This window comes from Equus przewalskii, chromosome X (assembly GCF_037783145.1).
Source record: "Equus przewalskii isolate Varuska chromosome X, EquPr2, whole genome shotgun sequence".
Classification (NCBI taxonomy): domain Eukaryota; kingdom Metazoa; phylum Chordata; class Mammalia; order Perissodactyla; family Equidae; genus Equus; species Equus przewalskii.
The window spans coordinates 55130608-55156627 of record NC_091863.1 but is presented as its reverse complement, the minus strand read 5'-3'; the positions used below and the strand labels follow the sequence as shown (position 1 = coordinate 55156627).

At 38.8% G+C, this 26020-nt stretch overlaps 1 protein-coding gene across 9 annotated transcripts in view; it reads right to left on the bottom strand.

The window, feature by feature from the left end:
• Positions 1-26020, bottom strand: part of TAF1 (TATA-box binding protein associated factor 1) — a 71730-nt gene that overhangs the window by 22680 nt on the left and 23030 nt on the right. For 5 of the 9 annotated variants that reach the window (XM_070604102.1, XM_070604106.1, XM_070604104.1 and 2 more), the window contains exons 23-32: positions 25041-25254; positions 24398-24563; positions 23042-23253; positions 20313-20421; positions 19978-20076; positions 19495-19672; positions 14245-14312; positions 12790-12912; positions 11978-12070; positions 11812-11896 (exon numbers count right to left, since the gene is read on the bottom strand). In XM_070604102.1, coding sequence (XP_070460203.1) covers positions 11812-11896; positions 11978-12070; positions 12790-12912; positions 14245-14312; positions 19495-19672; positions 19978-20076; positions 20313-20421; positions 23042-23253; positions 24398-24563; positions 25041-25254 — 1347 coding nt within the window. The remainder of the gene's footprint in view (positions 1-11811; positions 11897-11977; positions 12071-12789; positions 12913-14244; positions 14313-19494; positions 19673-19977; positions 20077-20312; positions 20422-23041; positions 23254-24397; positions 24564-25040; positions 25255-26020) is intronic. The other 4 variants (XM_070604103.1, XM_070604107.1, XM_070604105.1 and 1 more) reach the window with 1 other exon arrangement.

Here is a 26020-nt window from a genome sequence, read left to right as displayed (position 1 = left end):
AAATGTAAATAAATGAAGAAACATAAGCTCCTAGATGGAGAAATGTAATATTATAAAGATATACACTCCTCCAAACAAATTAAATAAGATTTCAATACTACTTATTTATGTATTTGGGGACAAGTTAGAATCTTGGGGGTAGAGAGGGCCTTTTAAAGAATTATACCAGAGACAGAAACCATGAAGGAAAAGACTGGTAAACATAACTACACAAAAAGGAAGTTTCTCTGTCAGAAAACACTATAAATTAGAAGACCTTCTGGGCATGATGGAGTAACTGCTATTGAACTAGTCTTCCCAGTGTAACCAGAAAACTGGAAAAAACCTATGAAACAACTGTTTTCAAACACTGACCAACTTCAGTTGGAAATAAAGGAACTGAGCCCTACAATTGTCCTTGGCTTTCTGCTGAAGCCAAGCAAAGCACTGCAGTCTCACTAAGCTATAGAGTCAGGCATTGGAGTTTGAGGAGGCTAAGAGCTAGAAATTGCAGGGCAGAACTGGAAACGAGGGAGCTCCACAGAAAAATAACTGAAAACGTGCAGAGATTCCCTTGAGTCTCTGGCTGAATACTAAGCTGCACATGTATAGGATGAGACTCCACAAAGGGTCCCATATAAGCAGAACAACTATCAGAGCTCACACAGGGTTGGGAGTTAAAAGCGGGAAAAACCTTCTTTCCAGGAGACTCTTTTTTTGGTAAATTTATTTTATATCTAATCTAGATTGTAGGGTTCCACTGAGCATTCTAAAACTTCAGGCTCTCAGGTGTTATGACACATGATCTACCTGTGCCAGGTCCATCCTGAAGATGGCTTCTTCTTAGAGTTAATTTTTGGTTTGAAGAGCAATGGAGGAGGAACTTGCTAGGAAATTCTTGGGGAAGAGAGATCTCAGCATGAATAAATGCTCGCATAAATGCTCAGCATTAATAAATGTTCGGCATCACCTATTGGTACAGACTATGCAATTCATTTCAAATCTAATCAAACATTAAGTATTAAGGCCTCTGCCAACTACTCATGACCGTGTGGCTTTGTTAAGACTGGCAAAAAGTGTGTGTTGTTTTTCAGAAAGGATTTCTTTATCTGTATGACTCTCTCACTGACATGGAATGTTGTGTGCCTTTTGAGACAAATGCAAATAGCGCCAATCCCAAGTTTTGGGTTTCCCTGATTATTAATGTTCTTTTCGAATGTTATTTGAATGTGATCAGAGGCTCTGAGACAGATTCAGTACCTATGTGATAGCTGGAAGGCATAAGGACTTGAACTTTATTGTCACTACCATGTAAACACAAGACTTGAGTCCTGATATGTACTGCATCCTTCCGGGTGCAGTTTCACATGGAATGCTACTGGTCTTCCACTGGTTGCCTAATGACCCTAACCTCAGTGCTAAGCACTCTAGCTATATACAATATAGCTCATGGGCTCCATATGTGATAATACAGGATAAGTCAATGAAGGTATATAAAATGCTATGGAAATGTGCTTACATGCAGTGTGACATTATGTGTGAAGGATTTGAATGGAAAGAGTCAAAATAATGTTAACTAGAGATACCATTCTACTAATTTTGGTTAGTAAAATTCTTTGAAACAAAAATTTAAAGTAGGGAATAGATTCCACATGGATTTTGTCACTGTTAAGTAAAAATAGGCAGGTTCGTATCTGGCCATTTAAACAAGTTACTCTGTGTATAGTACCCGATAGCAGGAAACATCTCTTATGTGCCTTCACCTCCATGACAGATGTCCTTTTAGTACAAAAGATGTCACACTTCAAACCACATGACACCACTAATCCTTACAGCCCAATTCACAAGCTTCTTATACTCTCATCCACTGGTTAATGGGCAGGGGGGCGTCAGCCTTCTAGGCTGTCCACCGCTGCTACCAAATTATTTACTTCCCCTTGGGAAAAAAAATCCCTCCCCTACTTTGAGGCTTGTTCTCTACTATGCTAGAGGTCGAAATCCAGCTGTCTCGGAGCCAGATTTGGCCTGCAGATAGATGTTTTTATTTGCCTCACAGAGTTAAAATAATTTTTTAAAACTATTTACAAATATGTAAAAATTGGGAAATGTCACACACAAAAAATCCAGATTTTCAGCTTCTCTTGAAAAATTAAGATATCTAGCAATACTGGATACTCATTTCCTTAGGACAACGAGCAGATGAAATAAAGTACATATCCCTTTAGATGGAATATATATTCTTCCAGTTTACCACAATCCACATCTAGCCCACTTCACTCATTTACATTACTTGCCTGGTCCCTGTAGGCCACTGGAGTTTGAGATCTCTGCTCTTCACCTTTTCTCACCATCATTAACCCATTCACATTCTCCAAGGACTTACACACCTGGCACAATCTTCCTCTTGGCTCCAAATCCCTCCCTACCATGGTGGGTTACCCTAGTGTTCACATGAACTAACCATCCAAAACCTTTGCAAATCTTCATGCCAATGGTTTGCACCTCCACTCCAGCCAAACATATGCATGCTTATATCCAACATGTTGTCTTGACTGAAAACTGCTTCACCTCTGAAAGTTTCAATTCCAACATCCTACTTTCTTATCAGTCTTGTATCTGTCCAGTTTCTTCATTCTCTCTCTGACCTCAAGGAAACTAACAGGCCCATTAATTCCGGTCTTCCAACCTATCAAGCCTCCCCTGGCTTTAGTTTCTTCCTTCATCAGCCCCCATGCTTTGGAAACTAAGGTAATGTGTAGCAGTATACTAAAGTGAGCTATAGGATTATTGTGTTATATCTCCCTTCATCAGCAATTTTACTTGAAGATGGAGGTTGGGGGGCATATAAAGTAATTCGGTAAGAAATTTAAATTATGTTAAAGTACAAACATAAGCCTAATGCAAAATTAGTGTAAATTTTAAAGATAAAACACAAATTGCCAAACAAATGTCAAGCTTTTTGTACAGCTGCTTTGGGATACCCCCCAAAACTAGAGACTACGTAGTCAACAGTTTTCTGCTATAAAGGGTCCTTTGGTGACAAAGGTTGAGAAGCTCAAACTTCAACCTTTTTTTTCTTGCTAACACCTTCAATCCTGATCCTTCCAACACATCCAGAAAACAAAATCCCAGTCCTGAATCAATTCTATTATCTGCCTTCTCAATTCCCTAACTTGGTTTGATGAGCAGTGACAAATAACATTATACAACTGTGCTAATGGATGCTGCTATAAAAACTAATGGTCTCCAACTTCAGTTGGACCCTCAGAGGCAGCTCAACAGTTTTGAAATGTCCCTAGTAAGTTCCTTTTCAAATTTCCTACAACAGATAATTCAAACTCTTATCTACATTTCTTTCTCTTAAAATTCCCTGTCCTACCACCTCACCCACTCTTAGCAAAAGACCAATTTCCTACTTTACAAAGAAAATAAGAGGCAACCGGGCAGAAACTCTGTCTCAATGTCTATTTTCCCGCCTCCATAGGGACCTCATCTCATGTCCTTAACTTTCTTCTCCTTCACCTATGCAAGGGTCTCCTCTGTCCAACTGCCCTCATCACCTTCAACATATTGGTTAGTCTTCCTTCTTCCCTTCACAGGCAAATGTCAGTCTCCGCTTTCTTACTTCCCATTCATATCCTCGGGAGTCGGGCTTTTGATTCTACCACTTCACTGAAAGAAGCTCTTCTAATAACCATTCTTTAGTCTTCTCTGTAGTACTTGACCTGCTGGCCACTTTCCTCTTCTCTTGGTTTCCAGGATATTACTCTCTTCCGGTTTTCCTTCTTCCATTCTAGTCCCTCCTCAGTATACTCCATCTGATCCCTTAGATGTTGGAATTCGCTGTTTATTCTCATTCTACATTCTCTCTTAATGAAACAGTGGTTCCTAACTTTTTTGGGTCATATACAACTTTGATAATCTGATAAAGCTATGATCTTTCTACCCAGAAAAACATACAACTGTATTGTACATACAGCATCAGGGGGTTCAAGGAATGTACCCTACTCCCTATTTGAGCTCATCTACTTATATTTTTATACAATGATTTGAAAAAAATATCCATATTTACAGTATAGACTTCTCTTCTGAGCTTTGGACCTGTATATAGCTAACTATCTACTAAAAGCCTTCACTTGGATGTTCTACCCCAGCACAACACACCCAAGTGAACCCTACCACTTTTTCTCCAAACTACTTCTATATCAGTCAATGGTACCACCAGTTGCCCAAGTCAGAATTCTGGATGTCATCTGATTTATCCATCCTTCCAAAAACGAAAATTTCTTACAGTAATCAAAAGCCTCCCAAAGAATAAAAGTCAGGACCAGATGGCTTCCCTGGGGAATTCTACCAAACTTTCGGAGAGGATTTAATACCTATCCTTCTCAAGCTATTCCAAAAATTTAGGGAAGATGGAGCACTTCCTAACACATTCTATGAGGCTAACATCACACTGATACCAAAGCCTGACAAGGACAACACACAAAAGGATAACTACAGGCCAATATCGCTGATGAACATAGATGCAAAAATCCTCAACAAAATATTGGCAACCCAAATACAGTAATACATCAAAAGGATCACACATCATGCTCAAGTGGGATTTAAACCAGGGACACAGGGATGGTTCAACACCTGCAAATCAATCAGTGTGATTACATTACATTAACAGAGCGAGGACTAAAAACCACATGATCATCTCAACAGATGCAGAGAAAGCATTTGACATGATCCAACAGCATTTATGATAAAAACTCTTAACAAAACGGGGATAGAAGGAAATTACCTCAACATAATAAAGGCCATATATGACAAACCCACAGCCAACATCATACTCAATGGGGAAAATCTGAATGGCATCCCTGTGATAACAGGAACAAGACAAGGAGGCCCACTATCGCCACTCTTATTCACCATAGTACTGGAGGTTTTGGCCAGAGCACTTAGGCAAGAGAAAGGAATAAAAAGAATCCAAATAGGGAGTGAAGAAGTGAAACTCTCACTGTCTGCAGACGACATGATCTTATATATAGAAAACCCTAAAGAATCCATCAGAAAACTGTTAGAAATAATTAACAACTATGGTAAAGTTGCGGGGTGCAAAATCAACTTACAAAAATCAGTTGCTTTTCTATACTCTAATAACAAACTCACAGAAAGGGAACTCAAGAATACAATTCCATTTACAATCACAACTAAAAGAATAAAGTACCTAGGAATAAATTTAACCAAGGAGGTGAAGGACTTATACAATGAAAACTGTAAGACATTATTGAAAGAAATAGATGACGACATAAAGAAATGGAAAGAGATTCCATGCACATGGATTGGAAGAATAAATGTAGTTAAAATGTCCATACTACCCAAAGCATTCTACAGATTCAATGCAATCCCAATCAGAATCCCAATGACATTCTTCACGGAAACAGAGCAAAGAATCCTAAAATTCATATGGGGCAACCAAAGACCCCGAATTGCTAAAGCAATCCTGAGAAAGAAGAACAAAGCTGGAGGCACCACAATCCCTGACTTCAAAATGTACTACCAAGCCATAGTAATCAAAACAGTATGGTACTGGTACAAAAACAGACACACAGATCAATGGAAGAGAACTGAAAGCCCAGAAATAAAACTGCACATATATGGACAGCTAATTTTCAACAAAGGTGCCAAGAACATACAATGGAGAAAAGACAGTCTCTTCAATAAATGGTGCTGGGAAAACTGGACAGCCACATGCAAAGGAATGAAAGTAGATCATTATCTCACACTCAAAATGGATCAAAGACTTGAAGATAAGTCCTGAAACCATAAAACTTCTGGAAGATAATATAGGTAGTACACTCTTTGACATCAAACTTAAAAGGATCTTTTCCAATACCATGTCTTAGACAAGGGAAACAAAAGAAAAAATAAACAAGTGGGACTTCATCAGACTAAAGAGCTTCTACAAGGCAACAGAAACTAGGATCAAAACCAAAAGACAACCCACCAATTGGGAGAAAATTTTTGCAAATCATATATCCAATAAGAGGTTAATCTCCCTAACACATAAGGAACTCACATAACTGAACAACAAAAAAAACAAACAGCCTGATAAAAAAAATTGGCAGAGGATATCAAGAGACATTTTTCTAAAGAAGACATACAGATGGCCAATAAACACATGAAAAGATGTTCAACATCACTAATTATCAGGGAAATGCAAATCAAAACTACACTAAGATACCACTTTACACCTGTTAAAATGGCTATAATCACTAAGACTAAACATAACAAATGTTGGAGAGGGTGTGGAGAGAAGGGAACCCTCAAACACTGCTGGTGGGAATGCAAACTGGTGCAGCCACTATGGAAAACAGTATGGAGATTCCTCAAAAAACTAAAAATAGAAATACCATATGACTCATATATCCCACTACTGGGTATCTAAACAACTTGAAATCAACAATCCAAAGTAACATATGCACTCCTATGTTCACTGCAGCACTATTCACAATAGCCAAGACATGGAAACTATCCAAGTGCCCATCGACTGATGATTGGATAAAGAAGATGTGGTATATACATACAATGGAATACTATTCAGCCAGAAAAAAGGGACAAATTCACCCCATTTGCAACAACATGGAAGGACCTGGAGGGAATTATGCTTAGCAAAATAAGCCAGACTGAGAAAGACAAACACCAGATAATTTCACTCATACGTGGAATATAAACAAGCACAGGGACAAAGAAGAGTTCAGTGGTTACCAGGTGAAGGGGGTGGGGGGTGGGCACAGGGGGAGAAGGGGAGCACCTCTGTGGTGACAGACAAGAAAGAATGTACAAGTGAAATTTCACAATGCTGTAAACTATTATGAACTCAAATAAAAAAAAAATTTCTTGGGCCGTCTCCGTGGCCGAGTGGTTAAGTTCGTGCGCTCCGCTGCGGCCCAGGGTTTCACTGGTTCGAATCCTGGGCGCAAACATGGCACTGCTTGTCAGGCCACGTTGAGGCGGCATCCCACATGCCACAACTAGAAGGACCCACAACTAAAAATACACAACTATGTACCGGGGGCCTTTGGGAGAAAAATGAAAAATAAAATCTTAAAAAAAAAAATTTCTTTTTTTTTAATTACAAAAGTATTGTGTGCTCAATTAAAAAGAATTCAAACACCTAAGTACAAACAAGTATAAAGTAAAAATTATCCTCTATCGCTCCCTTTAGTAATTCTACTCTATGGCAACAACTGGGCTAAAAAGTGACGGACCCCTTTCGATGGGGTATGTGCTCTCCAGTTCATCAATCCCAACTGAGACCATTTCACTCATTCACGTTACCTGTCTGGCCTCTACAGGATCTGAATTTGCAACCCCTTCTGTATATACTGTTGAGTAATCTAGTTTTCAACAATATATCTCAGATATATTTTGAATCAGCATATATACAAATATACCTTACTTGTTAGCTAATCTACCATTTTGATAGCTAAATAGTATCCCATCATATAGATGTACTATAATTTATTTAACCAATTTCCTATTGTTGGATATTCAGAATGTTCCCATGTTTCTGTGATTACAATGTTGCAATTACAAACGTGTATATTTGTACTTATGCCTTTACAAACTTGTGTGGAGTATTCCTTAGAGATGAAATTGCTTAGTCAAAGGGAACAAACATCCATAGTCCTCTAAAAAGTATGTACCAATTTATGTTTTCACTAAGAGCATACAAGTACTTGGCATCAGCTTGAATTCTGTGTCCTTTAGCCACACCCCCAACTTCCAACCATTTATGAAGATATCAATTCTACTTCCTCAATATCTCTACAATCTGTCCCTATCTTTCCATTCTTATTGCTACTTGCCTTAGTTCAAGCCCTCAGTATTTTTAACTGAGACTGTTGTCAAAAGTTTCTTTACTGGTTTCCACATCTCATTCCCCTCCTATCTATTCTTCGGACAGCTTCCAGAATGATCTTACTAAAATACCTGAAATGGCCCTCTCTCCTTTTAAAGGTAAGCCTTTAAGTGTTACATACTAGGCCTTTCATGATTTGGCCCCATTTACCTTTAAAAAATCATCTCTTATGACCCAGCCATCCCACTACTGGGTATCTATCCTAAGAACTTGAAATCAGCAATTCCAAAAGTCCCATGCACCCCTATGTTCATCGCAGCATTATTTACAATAGCCAAGATGTGGAAGCAACCTAAGTGCCCATCAACTGATGATTGGATAAAGAAGACATGGTATATATATACAATGGAATACTACTCAGCCATAAAAAAGGACAAAATTGTCCCATTCACAACAACATGGATGGACCTTGAGGGAATTACGTTATGTGAAATAAGCCAGATAGAGAAAGACGAACTCTGTATGACTCCACTCATAGGTGAAAGTTAACATATAGACAAAGAAAACTGATTGGTGGTTACCAGGGGAAAGGGGCAGTGGGGGGAGGGCACAAAGGGTGAAGTGGTGCACCTACAACATGACTGACGATAATGTACAACTAAAATTTCACAAGGTTGTAAACTATCATAATCTTAATAAAAAGAAAAAACAAACAAACAAACAAAACTCATCTCTTAGCACCAAAACTATTTCTCACTCTGCACCCTAGCCAAAATCAGCTATTTGCACTTCCCTATCCAAGGCACTCTCATCTACTTCTGCGTTTGTGCTCTCTGCCTGGAACTTCTTCCTCACTCTTCTCCACTCAACTATGTGCTTGGCACAGCCGGTGCTCAATAGAGAATTAGATACTATAATCATCACCGTTCAAAATTCATCTCAAAAGTCACTTCCTGTAGGAAGAGTTTTCTGCCTTCCATACCAGTAGAAAACTTGGAAAACATACAAAAGATGAAAATGAACACAATCCTAACCCAACATCTCAGAAATAACCACTAAAATCACGTTGATGTGTTTCTCTCTAGTCTTTTTCTATGTATACACAGCTTTTTAAAATAAGTATAACTAAGTTAAAATAAACAGTTTTTTGTTCTGCTTTTCACTTAACATTGTGAACGTTTACGTCACTAGTTTTTAAAAAAAGGGCTTTCAATCTTTGCATAATAATCCATCATACAGATGGCACAATAACTAATCATTCCGTTTACATTAACCATTCAGATTATTTCTCATTAATATAAATAACATCATCATGAACATCTCTGTCTACATCTCTGCTCAGGATAGATTACCTTACCATGTGTTAAGCACTTACATGCGTTATTTTATTTAATCCTCACAAAAGCCCTCTGAGGAGGATACTATTATTATTCCCATTTTACAGATGGGAAAGCAGAGGCTAGGTTACTCGCCCAAAGTCGCATTGCTATTAAACGGTGGGGCCAATATTCAAATTCAAGTCTACCTGACTGTAATGTCTGTTCGCTTAACTGTTTTTAAGTCTCTCAATGCTGCCAAAGAGCTTCCCAGAAATATCTTATAATTTTATACTGCCAACAGCAATATGCGAGAGCACCTGCCTCACTAGCATTGAATACTTTTATTAAAAAAAAAATTGAGAGCCAGCCCTGATGGCCTATTGGTTAAAGTCCAGCATGCTCCACTTTGGTGGCCTGGGTTTGGTTCCTGGGCATGGAACCACACTACCCATCTGTCAGTAGCCATGCTATGGCAGCAGCTCACAGAGATGATCTAGAAGGACTTAAAACTAGAATATCCAACTATGTACTGGGGCTTTGGGGAGGGAAAAAGAAAAGAGAGAGGGGAAGATTGGCAACACATTAGCTCAGGGTGAATCTTTCCCAGCCAAGAGAAAAAAAAATAAATTAAGCTCATCTAATAGGTGAAAAAATGGTACCTTTGTTTTTCAATTTGCATTTCTTTGATTACTAGGTGCAACTGAATATTCATGTTCATTAGCTATTTAATTTTTGTCTTCTGTGATTTGTCCATCTACCCTGTGCTAATTTTTCAATTAGCATCTTCTGGTATTTCTTATTGCCTTACACAAGCTCCTCATAAATCTCCCCTACATCTTAAGCTGGCCATCACCAGGTCAAGCAGCCTTTCTGTAACACTCTTGCTTATCACTTGTTATAATTATTTTTAGGTATCTGTGAACCTACCAACATTTCTATTACCAGAATTCTGGCTGATTAGCTTTAGGTATTTTCAGGAGATAATAATGGAGAGATACGTAACCTGACAAAGAGCATTTCCACTCTCTAATTTCCCATGAACAATATGAAGAGCACAAGGGAGAAAGCAGATTCTTTTAATCCAACCCAGATAGAATAAAAACGGGAGACTCATCTCCTATCATTCCCCTTAATGAAATATATAGGTTCTAATCAAGTGTAGTTCCCTGAACTTGCTCTATTCTTTCATTCCTCCATGATATTGAACATTCTGTTCTCTCTGTCCAGAATGTCCATTTCCTCATCTGTCTTTCTGGTTGTCTCCTCCTTCACTTCCTCCCTCCAATTCTCTGTCCCTTCTACCTGGCAAACTCACAGCCATACTACTTGGGCTGCTGAATATTGTGGGAGAAAAGTCATAAAATCATGTGGAGTTTTAGGTGAGACCTCAGTATGCTAGGCAATTCTCTCAAATGCCCTTAGCTCCTTCTCTTTTGCTTAAGGAGTTACATGGGATTGTCAGTTTGCTGCTTAATTCCTTCAATGCCTTCCCACTTAGGATAAAGCAAACTCTTAACTATGGCATACAGCACACAAGGCCCTCTATAATTTGACTCCTATCTGCCTCTCTACACATAACCAGTCATTCACCAACGTGGACACTTAACTGAAACCTCAACAACTTCTTTCTTAAGTCTATAATGTAATTTCAGGCCTCACTGTCCTTACATATTGCTGTTCTGTCTGTCTAGAACGTTTTCTCCTCCACATTCTTTGCCTAGCAAACTCCACTGACCCTTTAGAACTCAGGGTAAGAAAACTCTCTTCCAGAAAGCTTCCTCTTATCCCACTGTGATTTAGACATCCTGTTTCCATGTTCCTCTGGCACTCCATGCATGTATCTACTGTAATATTTAAGTTCCCTAATTTTTCTTTTCCATTCCCCCAACTAAACTACAACCAATTCAGGAGCAGGGACCATATCTAATTTTATATTTGTAGCATTTCTCAGCACCAGCACATGTTAGGTACTTAATCAATGGGTACTTAACAAGTGAGTCATTCAAAACTGAACTTTATTAGCTTGTTTGTGAAGCCTTCCCTAACTCTTACGTGAAGGTACTCCTTCTCCTCCAGTGCACTTTGTACATCCTTCTAATACAGCCCTTGTCAAGCTGCATTTTAACTGTCTCTCTCCAACAACTGGATTGTGAATTACGTGAGGATGGTGACTATGTCTTTCCCATCAGTAGATTAAGTAGCTAGTACAGAACCTGGCATATATTATTCAACAAGTTCATGCACTGAGAAAAAACTCCATGCTCTGAGGAAGCTCACTGTGGTCTATAGCCACACATTTGCCTAAGCTCCACCTAAGGGCCTGGGTCATAGGTGAGTTTCCACATCTCATGGAAAGCAGTGATGGCTCAAAGCCTAAAGTAATATCCATTTGATTTTTATTTTCATCTCATTTCCCTGTGCTTTGCAAAGTTTAAAAAATAAATGTGTACTGCTTTTTCATCATTAAAAGCTATTAGCAAACTTTACAAAACACACACTAAAATATGTGCCTGCTTAAAAAAAAAGGCAGCAGAGCAAGTCACTTGACTGATTCTGCTATCACTGCTCAAGGCTGCTTTACGCACTTAAATTTTAACAATGCCAACTAATGTTGGATGGATAGATTGATGGAAAAAGAGAAAAGAAAGGAGAAATACCCACCATTGTACTTAACACTGTTGGCCAGAATGAGGTTGACATCATCTAGAAAGCTCTCTCGACTCTGATACTTGTGCTTGGAGATATTCTGTGATTAAAGAATCAGGGACTTAGATACATGTACAAAGTTACTTGATTCCAAAAGGACACTTTAGATCAAATCACTTACCTTACGTATAGTCTCTAAATCCATTGGACTGACGATCACTTTGTAATAATCTGGAACAAACTTCTTATTAACTGGGTGATGAAATGGCCAAGACTAGTAAAAAGAAAGCATGAGAAATTAAATGGAAACCATTCTTTACCCCAGAGATTCTCAACCTTCATTGGGTCACAAAGACACATCACCACACAAAACTTTACATATAATTTAAGAGGTTCATGGATTCCTTTAAGGGTTCCTATGCCCTGATAAGGTGAGAACTCCTGCCCTATATTCACAATTAAAATTTCTTATTCCCTAGTCCCATGCAGAAGTTTTATAGCATTACACATACACAACACATGCCTACAACACAAAAGGAAACTCAGTTCAGAATTCCTAGGGAGGATCAATACAACAAATGATACAGAGAATCAACATGGTAGCCCTGCCATAAAGTTGCAAAAGACAAAAAATGAAACAAAAGAAAACAAACACTGAGTAATTATCATACTGTCATTTGTCAAGAAGCACCTCTAAATCTAAAGCTTCCCATTAGCTGGCATCCTAATTTCTGTCCCGGGCTGTTCAGGAGCATTCAAATACCGAATGCCAACAACAAGAAAACACCCTTTTATATCCACAAATTCCTGGCCTCTTTGATTTCAATGATAACACACTCATAAAGCTAAAAGGTCGGTTGTTAAAATTATACACCAGTTTGACTTGACAAACACCACCCCTCCAGACTCCCCAACATACATACACATGTGCAGCCTATCATCCTGTCATTTCCCCTACACCATCTCACAAGATTTAGCATAGAGATCACTCACATCTGGAACTGCCATCATTTTCTGGGTGACAATGTTATCCAGAATGAAAGAAAATGCCACTTGGTCATCATCATCCAGCAAGGGGTTGATGGCTTTCTCCAAACGTGCCAATTTGTCTTCTTTCTGACATGAAACAAAAAGGAAAGGTAGAAGTTTCCCTGAGGTGTGATCACCAAAGAAAATTAAGGATAATTTAAGGTTCAGTTGTCTATTGCCCTCACCCCAAAAAGTCTAACTGAATTGTCAATTATTCAGTTCCAGGCAAAAAGGTCAGATAAGAGAAATGATATTCCAGTAAAAGGATGAAAAGGGAGGTACCAACCACTCCTTTAGGTATTCTATCTTCTATTCTTGTAGATCACCAAAAATATACATCCCTGGGCATCAAGAACTTAGCTCCCAGAACAAAAACATCTTCACCGAGTTAGGTTTTAATATTACACACTATTTTTGCTGTAAAACTATGGCTAAAAACACGGAACACATTATTGCTGATTAGCGACTTTTGTGTAAGGGAAATCTAATGCAATAAATTCATTTCAGACTGTACTAGGAAGAAATTTGTGTTCCAACTGCTCCATATCCTCACCAACACTTAGTGTTGTCAGTGGGTTTTTTTTTTTTTTAAGTCTTTTTAAATTTTAGCCTTTCTGGTGGCTATGTAGTGGTATCTAATCATGGTTTAAATCTGCATTTCTCCAATTATCAATCAAGTTGACAATCTTTTCATGTTTACTGGTCACTGGTTATCCTCCTTTATGATCTGTTTACCTCAATATTAACATTATTATCATACTCGTATTTTTCTAAGCTTATAAAGTGTCTTTTTTTTTTTTTTTTTGGTGAGAGGATGGAATATAGATTATCTTTTTAAAAGTTAAAATTCCTCCCTGCCAAAACACAATCTCTTAGCTCCAGCTGACTTCTTGGGAAGTCACTTTCCTTGGCCCTTTCTAAAGAGTTGTGTGGGTTCTAGATTTTAATCCTAGCTCTACTATTCAGTCATGATGCCCAGAGCAAGTCATTTTCTTCCATGGACCTCAGTTTTTCTATCTACAAAAGGAATGGACTGGACTATATGATTCCTAAGCTCCCTTCCAGACTCTAACATACCAAAGATCTGCTACTCCCACATTCCTTCTGTTACATTCCCTACTTTCTCAACCCTGCTACCTGCCACTTTCAAATTCCACTGTTGTTCTCTTATTTTTTATTAAAGATTTTATTTTTTTTTCCTTTTTCTCCCCAAAGCCCCCCAGTACATAGTTGTATATTCTTCGTTGTGGGTCCTTCTAGCGTGGTGTGGGACGCTGCCTCAGCGTGGTTTGATGAGCAGTGCCATGTCCGCGCCCAGGATTCGAACCAACGAAACACTGGGCCGCCTGTAGCGGAGCGCACGAACTTAACCACTCCGCCACGGGGCTAGCCCCTGTTCTCTTATTTTAAATGTCTTACCTCTTTGAGTTTTTCATCACAGAGATCCAGCATGGATTGAGAGATCTGGGTCAATGAGTGCTTTGGCCCTAAATTACAGAGGAACAATAAGAGATGGGACCATTACAAATGGGAGCCAAGAGCTGCCAACACCCCTCCAGACTTTTAACACGTTTACTTAAGCACCTAAATATGTGCCAGGCACCAGCCTAACTGCTGGGTTACACAAACATACCAGTCTTATCTTCATTTTTCAGTGCCTAACACATAGCAGATACAGAATATGGTTCAATCAACTAATTTTAGCTCTCTTCCTTATTTGTGTATATCTACACATGGTAACACTACTGTTATACTGCTGCCTTGAATACCTTGAAAATGAGACTATGGATGGGGAACGATAATTTGTTTAAGGATGGCTGAGGAGATCAATGCATGATTTATAATCTTTCCATACTTAGCATATAAAACTTATGACTATAATTTTGTTTGTAGAACTTACGGTTTGTGATGTCCTCCCAACATACAGCTAATACAAAGCCTTTGTCATAAAAGAAGCTCTATTCCACCTCAGACTATCGCTTTCGTTTCCCTAAAATCCATAAGAGAGCTCCAGAAAATCCTCGAACTCTCTCCTACACTCTCTGCTATGGCTGCCTTAATTTAAGCTCATCATAGGGATAGTTAAAACATTTTCATCTAGACAGTAATTCTATTTCTCTTCAGTACCCTTTGCTTCACTATCTTCCTCTGTCTATTCTTTTCTATAAGTGTTCCCCAGAGTCTAAACCTCAGTTCTAGTCTCAACTACTAATTAATTTAGCATTCACTTATTCATTCAACAAATGTTTAATGACTGCCTGTGCTGTATTCAATGATGAGAATAAAGGGAAAATAGACACAGTTCCTATCTTAGACAGTTCTTGGTTTTGTCAAAGAGAAGGACATGAAAATAAATCACTGCAAGACAGAGCATAAGTGCTTCAAGTATCCCTGGACGAAATGATACGATGTCTGGAAATGCAGACTAAACTATAAACAAGATCAGCCATGTGCTGGTAATTGCTGAACTGGGTGAATAGGTGCACTGAGGTTTATTTACTCTTCTCTCTACTTCTGTATATGCCTAACAATTTCCATAATAAAATTTTAAAAGTTGAGTTAAGAAAAGCACAATAGAGGAATGTACTGGTTGCTACGAAATATGGAGGGGTTATTTATGAAATATGTTGTGAGCTGTTTTACAACAATTAAATCTGTGTACAGGGGAGGAGTAGGGAAGGCTTGTTGTGACTGACATTTGAGCAGTGTCATTAATGAAGAGTAGAAGTCCATCAGGTAGACAATAGGGTAGAAAGACATTCCAGAGGGAGAAAAAAGTATGCAAAGACACAGAAGTAAGCAAATTCACAGAAACATGAAGCAGCACACTTCACAACAGGAACCATAAGTAGTTTGGAAGAAGTGGAATACAGGTATGTGTGGAGGAGAAAAAGGAAATGAATGGAACTTGGAGAGGCAGGAGGGGCCATGTTACAAAGGTCTCACAGGCAATAGAAAGCCCCCGAAGATTTTATGCTGGAGAGTAATTTTTCAAATTTGTGTTTTAGAAAAAAATACCCTGTCAATAGAGTGAAGAATTAAGGCAAACAGCAGAGGGAAAGTCTGGAAGCTGTTGTAACACATCAAACAAGAGATGACGAGGGCTTCAACTAAGATAGTAGCAATAGAAACTGAAAGGAAGGGGACGTGTTCCAGCAAAATTTAGAAGATACAATTTATGGGACTTAGTGAACCATGAGTGTGGGGGAAAAGGGGAGAATCAACGATGACTAATATTTCTAGGTCGACAACTAGATGGATGGTAATATCATCATCTAAAAAGACAATCAGGTAAAGAGTTACCAGTAGGGCACTGAAAAATGGACATGTTTCACAGCAACTGGAAACATGAGTATGGAGCTCAGAAGAGAGGTATGTGTTGGAGAAAGTGATATCAATGGATACATAGTAGCTGAAGTCAGGAGAATGAAAAAGGTAGAAAGTGATTAGAGAAAGTATTCCTGGAAAAGGGAGATGAGAGCATCGAGGAGAAACAAGTGGTCAGTAGTGCCAAATACACTAAAGTTCGAGAAAGACACTTCTAAGCACATGCAAAGATGCTCAACGTCAAAGACAAATACTGTATGATCACACTTATATGTGGAATCTGGGGGAAAAAATCAATCTCATAGAAAAAGAGATTATATTTGTGGTTACCAGAGGCAAAGGGTGGGGAAAGGCGGAAATGGAGGAAGGTGGTCAAAAGGAACAAACTTCCAGCGATAGGATAAATAAGTACTAGGGATGTAATATACAACACAAGGACTATAGTTAACACTGCTGTATGGTATACATGAAAGTTGTTAAGAAAGTAAATTCTAAGAGTTCTCATCACGAGAACAAGGAGGAAAAAAACTTTATTTTGCGCTTTTTCTTTTCATCGTATCCATATGAGATGACAGATGCTAACTAAACTTACTGCAGTCATCATTTCACAATATATGTAAGTCAAACCATTATACTGTACGCTTTAAACTTCTACAGTGATGTATGTCAATTATATCAATAAAACTGGAGGGAAAAAAGATGCTCTACATCATTAGTCATTAGGGAAGTTCAAATCAAAAGCAGAATAAGATACCACTTCACATTCACTAGGATGGCTAGAATAAAAAAAGATGGACAATAACAGTGTTGACAAAGATGTGGAGAAATTGGAACCCTTACACATTGTTGGTGGGATTGTAAAATGGTGCAGTTGCTCTGGAAAACGGTTTGGCAGTTCTTCAAAAAGTTAAATACAGAGTTACCACGTGTTACCAGCAATTCCACTCACAGGTATATATCGAAGAGAAATGAAAACAAATGTCCACACAAAGGCTGCATACAAATGTTCACAGCAGCATTATTTATATTAGCCAAAAAGTACAAAAAACCCAGATGTCCATAAACTGATGAACAGATTTTAAAAATGGAGTATGTTTATACAATGGAATATTATGTGGTAATAAAAAAGGATGAAGTATTGATACATGTTATAACATGGATAATACACATTAAACTGACCACTTTAAATGAGTGAATTGTATGGTATGAGAATTATATCTCAATAAAGCTGTTCAAATAAAAGATACTTCTGAAATGCGGCCACATGATCCAGCAATTAGGAGGTTGCTAAAGGTCCTGCAGAAGGCAACTGTGGGGTTCTGAGAGGTGTGAAGGAGAAGAGAACAAGTGGAGAAGAGTATATGGAGTATGGTGGTTAAGAGCACAAGCTCTGCAGCTAGCTATACCTGGATTCACATCTCTGCCACTCTTTAGCAGTGTGATTTACCTGTCTGTTCCTCTATAAAATGAGGATTACAATAGTACCCATTTCAGAGATTTCTTATGGTGAAATGAAGAAACTAATGCAAGTAAAGCACTTGGTGCCACTGGTAGTATTACTTTGTTGTTAGTGCTGTGGAGTCGATTTCGACTCCTAGCGACCCTGTGTACAGCAGAGCAGAACCCTGCCTGGTCTTTTTTGCACTGTCATCTCACCTTCCGGTGCTATATGAGACGATGCTCCACTGCTATTCACAGAGTCTTCACGGTGAATTTTTTTGGAAGTGGATAGCTAGATCTTTTTCCCAGTCTGACTTAGTCTGGAAGCTCCACTGAAACCTGTCCAGCATGGGTGACCCTGCTGGTATTTGAAATACTGGTGGCATAGCTTTCAGCATCACAGCAACATACAGCTGCCACAGTATGACAACCAACACACAGGTGGGGTGGTTCCCTGACCAGGAAATAAATCTGTGCTGTGGCAGTGAGAGCACCGAATCTTAAACACCAGACCACCAGGGCTGGCTGGTAGTACTATGAGTACTATCATCAGCAGTCAGGTATGAAAAAGAAGATTGAGGTAGAAGGGGATGTAAGGCTGTGAGAAAGTCACAACTTTTAAATTTCCAATTTTTTACTAATATCTCCACCTAAATGACCCACAGGTATCTTAAGCTCTATAATTTCAAAGTCAACTCTTATCTTCCCAATTCCCCCTCCAATCTGATTTTTGTTTAAGTATTTAGCTTTGCAACTTGAATGACAGTTGGGCCTAACAAACTTATTCTTCCCTTGAATGTGCCCAGCACTCTCCTAGGCCCTGGGAATACAGAGATGAATAAGAGAGAATCTCTCTAGGAGGTCACAAAGTGGTGGGAGAATCAGATATATAAATAATTATATATAAACACAGTAAGAGCTATAAAACTTGACTTAATTGTGCTGGGGGGGCACAGAGAATCGAAAAATGGATATTTTAGGGAATTTGAATAAGTTTTCATGAAGGGATGATATGAGTTGGTCTGGAAATATGAATGGCAATTCACCACTGAAAGGGAAGAAAGGGTATTCCAGACAGAGGGCAAAGACTGTGCAAAGACATGAAGAAACAGCATAGGATAGTTAGTGAAATATAACGCTGAGTGTGGCAGAAGTCTATAGTAGGTATGGGAGGCAGTCATTGGAGATGAGACTAGATAAATGGGTCAGGCCTGTTTATGAAAGGTCTTAAAACCTAGGTACTACTATTGTCCCACGTTTACAGATGAGAAAACTAAAGAGGCTACATGAGGGTGAATAACTTGTCTAAGGCAACGCAATTAATAAGTGGCAGAGCCATGATTCATACTCTGTCTGTACTCTTAAGCTCTACACTTATATGTGCTCAGGATACAACGGGAAACCAGAAAACTTCATCCTTTACATGCAGAAGCTGTATTGTTTCCCCCTCTTCAAGACTCAGAAAACAGATTTCTTCCTCCTTGCCTTTGCAGCTTTTGAGCAAAGTAGACATATAACAGATTTGTAGATCAAATCAAAGATTCACATACAGCAAATACGGTCATAACAGGCACATACGGTACACAGGTTCCATCCACATCAAATGCCTCTCCCTTCCATTTCCCTAGACCCACTTCTTCCTCCCACTGCTCCCCATGCAACTGTTTCATTTCAACAGACAGACTCCAAATTCTCTAGAGGATACATTAAAAAGTGCTAATAAAAAGAAGCAATATTTATTAAATGACTAAAATGTTTACTACCCGATTTTCAAAACCCCAAAATGCCCTAATATATTGCAGGTCCTTTCAGTCAGTCCAATCTAATCTGAATTTACGACTAGTAAAGGACAAAGAAAGATCTGAAAGTGACCTTTGCAGTCAAGGAACAGGTGATTCTTACCATTGTAGGTTGCGCTATTCTTCACAATTAGCTCCAAATGCTCTCTGAACTCTTCCCGAGATGGGTAGAGGCGTTTACGCACATTTTCACGGAGTGTTTGTAAGTCCATTGGTCGAGTGATGATTTTGTAGTAGTCCTTTACAACCTTCGCATTGACTGGAGTGTGGAAAGGGTATGTCTGTGCAAATAAGAGCCAGCACCATCCATGAGCAAAGAACACTTGCCGGAGCCAATTCCTGAAGACTCTCTTACATCTTAACTCTCTACCTGGCCATCAACTCTCAAAGGAATCTTTCTAGATGGAACAGGGCTGACGGTTTCCTCTACTAAGCTGCTAAAAAAAAAAAAACCCAAAAAACTACATCCCAAAGAATTAGGAGTTCCAGGTACCTAGGACTATACTCTACTGCCTTCTCTCTGAAATCACAGACAGAACAAAGGGCCTTGCCATCCCTACTGTAGATATGAATGCAATAAACTCACATTTGGAAGATCTCTCATGTCATTGATGATAGACTCCAAGATGGATGACAATGTCACCATGGGGTCTGTCCGACGCCGGTGGATGGACTTATGAGGTCTCTAAGGAGAAACAAGAAATCAAAATGCTTCTTTAGATAAAATAAACAAATAATACTTTCTAGCTAGCTAAATATATTAAACATATACTTATTTAATTTTGTAATGAACAGTATACACAATTTTCAGGGCAAGGCCAAAGGGAGACTCTAAGGCCGTGTCAGAGCTGTGGATTAGAGGCCTGGGAGAGAATCAATGAGAACCCCATCTGGTCAGAAAGAACCAATGCAGATACTCACATTCAAATAGTCACAGTGAACAGTGGTTCCAACTCGTCGTTTCTTCTTAGGAGGAAGTTGCTGTTTAGGGAACTTGAGAACCAGAGATTTTCTGCGAACCTCATCTGCACTGCAATCAATAACAGTTTCATAGCATGAAGTCCCTATTTCTAGTCCTCAGAAAAAAAGCAACTGAGCATGAGCCTGGGGAGGAAAAAGCCAAACCAAAGGCCAGACACCCACATTCTAAGGCTCAGATCAGGCAAGGCCTCACAGGATCTCCAAATTAATAAAGAACTAGGCAAAGCACAATTTCACCTGTTTCCTATTTGGAAGATAAGGGAACTAGGCTAAAGGAATTTCAAGAATCGTTCTAGCTCCAACATTCTATCTTAGGGCTAAAGGGCTAGGAAACTTATTCAGAATGAAAACAAGGAAGAAATTAAAAACTGGTTTGAAAAGAAAAACTAGTTCGAGTTTCCCTCAATCATTAAAAGCCCATCCACTTTCTTCCCTCCCACTGTAGGAGATCAACATACTACATTTTCCTTTTCTAATGTGCTTCAAAGCATGACTATTATAGATACTGATAAATTAAATCAACAAGGATGGAAAAAAGAACCCAAAACTTAATAGAAACAGAAACAAATGAATATAACTGTATATCAAATTGATTAAAAATTACACACAAAAAAGAACTCAAATATATTTTAAATATAATACCCTGACTGTACAACTTCAATGGCATGTAGTCCAAGGACAACAAACTACAGAAAACACTTTGAATCTACTTCATAGGTTTGTTGTTGGCAGTGGTATTGTTATTGTAATTCTCAAACTATTTTGTACATATCATAGGACAGAGCAAATGAAAAAATATATTGATGCTGGGAACCAGAGAAAGGATACAAATATGAAATGGGGGAAGATGAGGAAGAACCTGTAGATACAATTTGAATTGGAGGTATCGATATGAAGTTGTGATTTACAACGCATGTATATTTCCTAGTTCTATACACTAAGAGCCTAGAAGCAATGACATCTCAGTGGCAATGAGTCTACCTAACATCTAGATCGTGGTTTCTAATATCATTCCCCAATAAAAGGAACCAGGTTCCTTGGAGAAATGGCTGATTCTAGGTCTGGGACAGGGAAATTTCCAGGAGAACCTGAAACATCCTGTGCCAGAAAGCAAAAAAGTTCTCAAAGATTTATAGGGTCATTTCAAAAGCACACAGTTTCTGGCCTGAAGGAGTCAAATTTGGGACAACACGGGCATCAAAATAAATAATGATGCTAACGAACTGTAATACATTAACTTTACAAAGGAAAGAATTTAAGAATCCATGGTAATACTCATACAAAAAGGGAGAGGAAGCTCTTCTTTATAGAATACCAGTTAATGTAGAAAGAATGCTAGAATCAGAAACTGTTTTGCAACCCTTAACGTAATAACTGAGTTAGGCAATTATCATCAACAGATGCTAAAACTATTGAGAGAAAGACTGTTAGGGAACAAGATACTCATCCACATATTAATTACAAAGGGAAAAACACTTTTAATATAGAGGGATCTGGGGATCACCACTTCATAACCAAACAGGGAGAAAGCCTGACATTATGTGCTTCCTGATGTGGTGTACCTAGTACACAGTAACACCTACGTAGTAATCTTGCTGAAGACATTTAATCTGAATATAATCAATGAGAAAACAATCAGACTATTCCAGAATGCAGAATATTTTATGACACAATTGGCTTGGACTCTTTAAAAAATTCAATGTCATGAAAAACAAAAAAGGTGGGGAGAATAGTCCTAGATTAAGAGACACTCAAAATACTTAACGTTTGAACTGGGATTGAATCCCAAATTGGGGGCGGGGGGGCAGGCAATAAAGAACATTGAGACAACGGGAGAAATTTGAATAAGGATTGATTATTAGATACTACTGAATTAATGTTAATTTTCTTAGGTACAATAATAGTATCATGTTGTTATATCCTTATTCTTAGGAGATGTGTGCTAAAGAATTTATGAGCGAAACGTCATGGTGCCTGCAACTTATATCCAGATGGTTAGCTGAAAAGAAAAAGTTTTAGATATATAAAGATGAAACAAATGTGACAAATGTTAACAGTTGGTGAATTCAGAGGAACAGTATATTGTATTATTCTTTCAACTTTTCTGTAGGTTGGCAGTTTTCAAACTAAAAACTTAGGGGAAATTTTTTTTTTAATTTAAAAACTTCTCCACTTGATTATCTATTAAATTCTCTGAGGGCAAGAGACAGGTAGATATAAGCACACTGCGTGTCTCCTTAATCCTTTCAGACAGTGCCTTATCAGAACACTCAGATCAGGGACCTTACAAATATTACCAGTGCCTGGAAGTAGAACAGGAAGAATATCTACCATATGCCAGGCAGTGGACAACATGCTTTAGTCTCTTTAGCTTTTCTTCATAACTGCCCTGTAAGGGTGATTTTATTTTGTAAATAAGGAAAGTTAGTTAAGTTGTAAATAAGAAAAGTTAGGTAGCATGCCCAAGGGCAAGTGGTGGAGCTTAATGAGTGCTTTACTCATTACTGTAATTTTCATTCCTTGTAACAATTACTGAGGAAAATCCATCAAAGTTCCTATGCCCTTAGTTCCAGTTCAGAGAACACATCACATCTACCCCAACCACGTTATCAATATCACCAACCTCTCACAGATCTCTCCTGCAGCACTTTCTGTCTGTTATCCCTTACCTCTCAATTAGCTGTTTCCCCAAGACAATCTTGGTCCCTTCAACCTTGATAAGTTCTTCATTATCATTATGAATGACTGTCTTTTCCAACTCCTCCTCCTGCTCTTCTGTCATGGCAACAGGGTTGGAAGGTGGAGCATTTGTTTGATAATAGAGGGGGCAGAATTTGTTTGTCCTCATGTGCCCAATGGCACCACAAGCCCCACATTTCAGCTGCAAAAGGAAAAAGTACCAATATGTCAAAAGCAAGCAGGCTGCATGATGTTAGCTTTAAGAAAGACATACAAGGCAAGAGAGAAACAAAGGCAAGCTCAGAACTCTTGTTCTAACAGAATTGTTATACACCTTTCAACCAAAAGCCACTAGACAGAAGCACGTTATGGAAATTACACATGAAAAATAAAATGAAATTCAGAGACTGAACATTTCTTTAAAAATCAAGTGAGGAAGAAAAGGGAGAGGATTTCCATTCCCAATTTAACTTGTAAACTACAAAAATATTAAATACACAGGAGAAAGGCCATTGGAAGACCAAGGCTGCATCCAGCAGCAGAGGCAGCTGGCACAAACATATTCCCAGCTCCAAGAAAAAGGCTCAATAATACCAAGTCTACATCTCAGTGTTGCAGCTGCCTTCAGATTCATTTGTAAAATGGGGTCAATACTGTATCTTATGTATATAATATCATATACAAGAAAGGAACAGTAAAACATCCACCTCAGTACATGTTAACAGCAGTTTACATTTGTTGAGAACTTTATAGTTTATCAAGTGCTTCCCATGCATTCTATCACTTAAGACAACACCACTGTGTGACAGGTATCATTTTATAGAAAACAGGTTTGGAGAGGTTTAGGTCATAGAGCTATTAAATGGCAGAACCAAAACCTGAAGCCAGATCTTGTTTCCAAGTCCATGGCTCTTTCCACTATTCCAAAGCTGCCTCATTTTACAGTGCACATTACAGTTATATTGCACAGTAATATCTGCAATCCTACCTAAGTTATAAAAAGCAACCTGTACAGTATGTTTTTTTCTGTTGTTTCTTTTAATATATAGAATTTAAAAGCAAGATGTATGTGTGTATACGTATATATGTACATAAATGCACATGTAAAAAAATCCACCAAACCTATCTCAACCCCTAGAAAAATATTTCTAATAAAGTATAAAATGATACCCAGTGATACCAGATTAGCTGGGGTGTTGTCGGTAGTCACACTAGCGCTGATACCACCCAAATAGCCACATCACTTCAAACTAGCTTTCCACAATACTGCCCTAATTCCCAGTAAGGGAGGATGCTAAAAGCTAAGGGAGAAGGTATGCTTTCTTCCTTTGCTTTGTTATACTGACTTTTAGGTCAGGACGCTCCTTCATTTTTTTGGGCTTCTTCTCAGGAGGACCCTTAAGCTTCTCCTTCTCCTGGTTCCGTTTAAGCCGCCTCAGTTGCTCCTGAATCCTCCGCCGTTCTTTTCGCATCTCTTCTCGATGCTGTTCATCAAAAAGGGCAAATTTTCGACTGAATAACAGAGGGGAAAAAAAATATCATAGGACCATAAGCAAACTTAAACCAAGACTGTCCCAATAGCTAAACATCTGAGAACTCAAGTAATCCATTCAGACTGAAAGAAAAGGGGCTACCTGGTATTCCCATCACCCCCACTCATTAGCCTCCCCTTTGCAGAGAGGTCTCTCTCAGAATGAGAAGTCCTGAGTTATCCCTGGGATTTTTGCCAACCAACCAACTGAAATACAAAGGACCCAGATGGAACCGAAAACATGCCTTTATTTTGCCGCAAATTTGGAATTCTCCCTGTGATTTGGCTCTGTTAAAACCCAAAGATCTAAAAGCAAGATGGTTCCCAATTAACATAGACTTCCAGGGCCAACTGTGCAAAACCCTGTCACTAAAACTCAAACACCTGCCCTCACTCTTATTCCCCAGTATTATCATCATTCTCCTTATCACACTGGCTAAGTGGTGAGTCAAACTCACATGAATTCCTCATCCTTTGTGGTCCGTATGCGCACATAGGCATCAATGACAGCTGGCTTTCGGACCGTCTCACAGCGAACATACTCTTTCCCCTCTTCGTCTCGAAATGTGCGATAAATCTTGAGACAACGGCCAGTGGCAGAAGAATTAAGGCTAGTCACAGAAGCTGTGTCATCATCTCTGTGATTGTTTCCTGATGCTGCGGAACCTGCTGCTGCAAGGCAGAAAAAGATTTCCACACATTCCCCCTACCACCTAAATGGCCATTTTCTTGGGGTTGAGTGGAGACCTCGAAGCTCAACATACCACAAAACTATGGTTCTACAGAAAGCACCAAAGTCACCACCAGCCCCAAGAACACACTGCTTTGTCCTTTCCTGACTTCATTTGACCACTGCCAATGTTCCCATTTTTTAAGTACAAAAAGTTCTGAAAGGATCTCAAAGAACTACATGTTTGTTCTAGGGGAGAGAAGAGCAATAGCTGTATTCTGATTCCTCTGAACAACAGTGCAAGAGGAAAGTGCAAGCAGGAAGTAGTTGATGATCACATTAAAAAAAAGCACCCAAGGGAAAAAATGGCACCACAGAAAACGTCCAGTCTTAAGGCCTAGAGTATGCTTCTCAAACTTTAATATGAATGAAGAGGAATCAACTGAGGATCTCGTTAAAATACAGACTCTAATTCAGTAGGTTTGGAGTGAGGTCTGAGATTCTGCATTTCTAACAAGCTCCCATGTGATACAGACACTGCTGGTCCAGGACCACACTGGGGGAAAGGCTTTATGACATCTTTACAAAACGGTCAGAACAAGAAAATTACGCAAAGCTTTCACAGAGAGGAGAAAACAAAGGAAAGACTATTATGAGTGAGAATAGTCATTTAAATCTTCATCTTCAGCCTTATCCTCTCTTTCAGTATCCACATCCAAGTTTCCAACTGCCTGCCTGACGTCTATGCTGGAAAGTATCATGGGGACC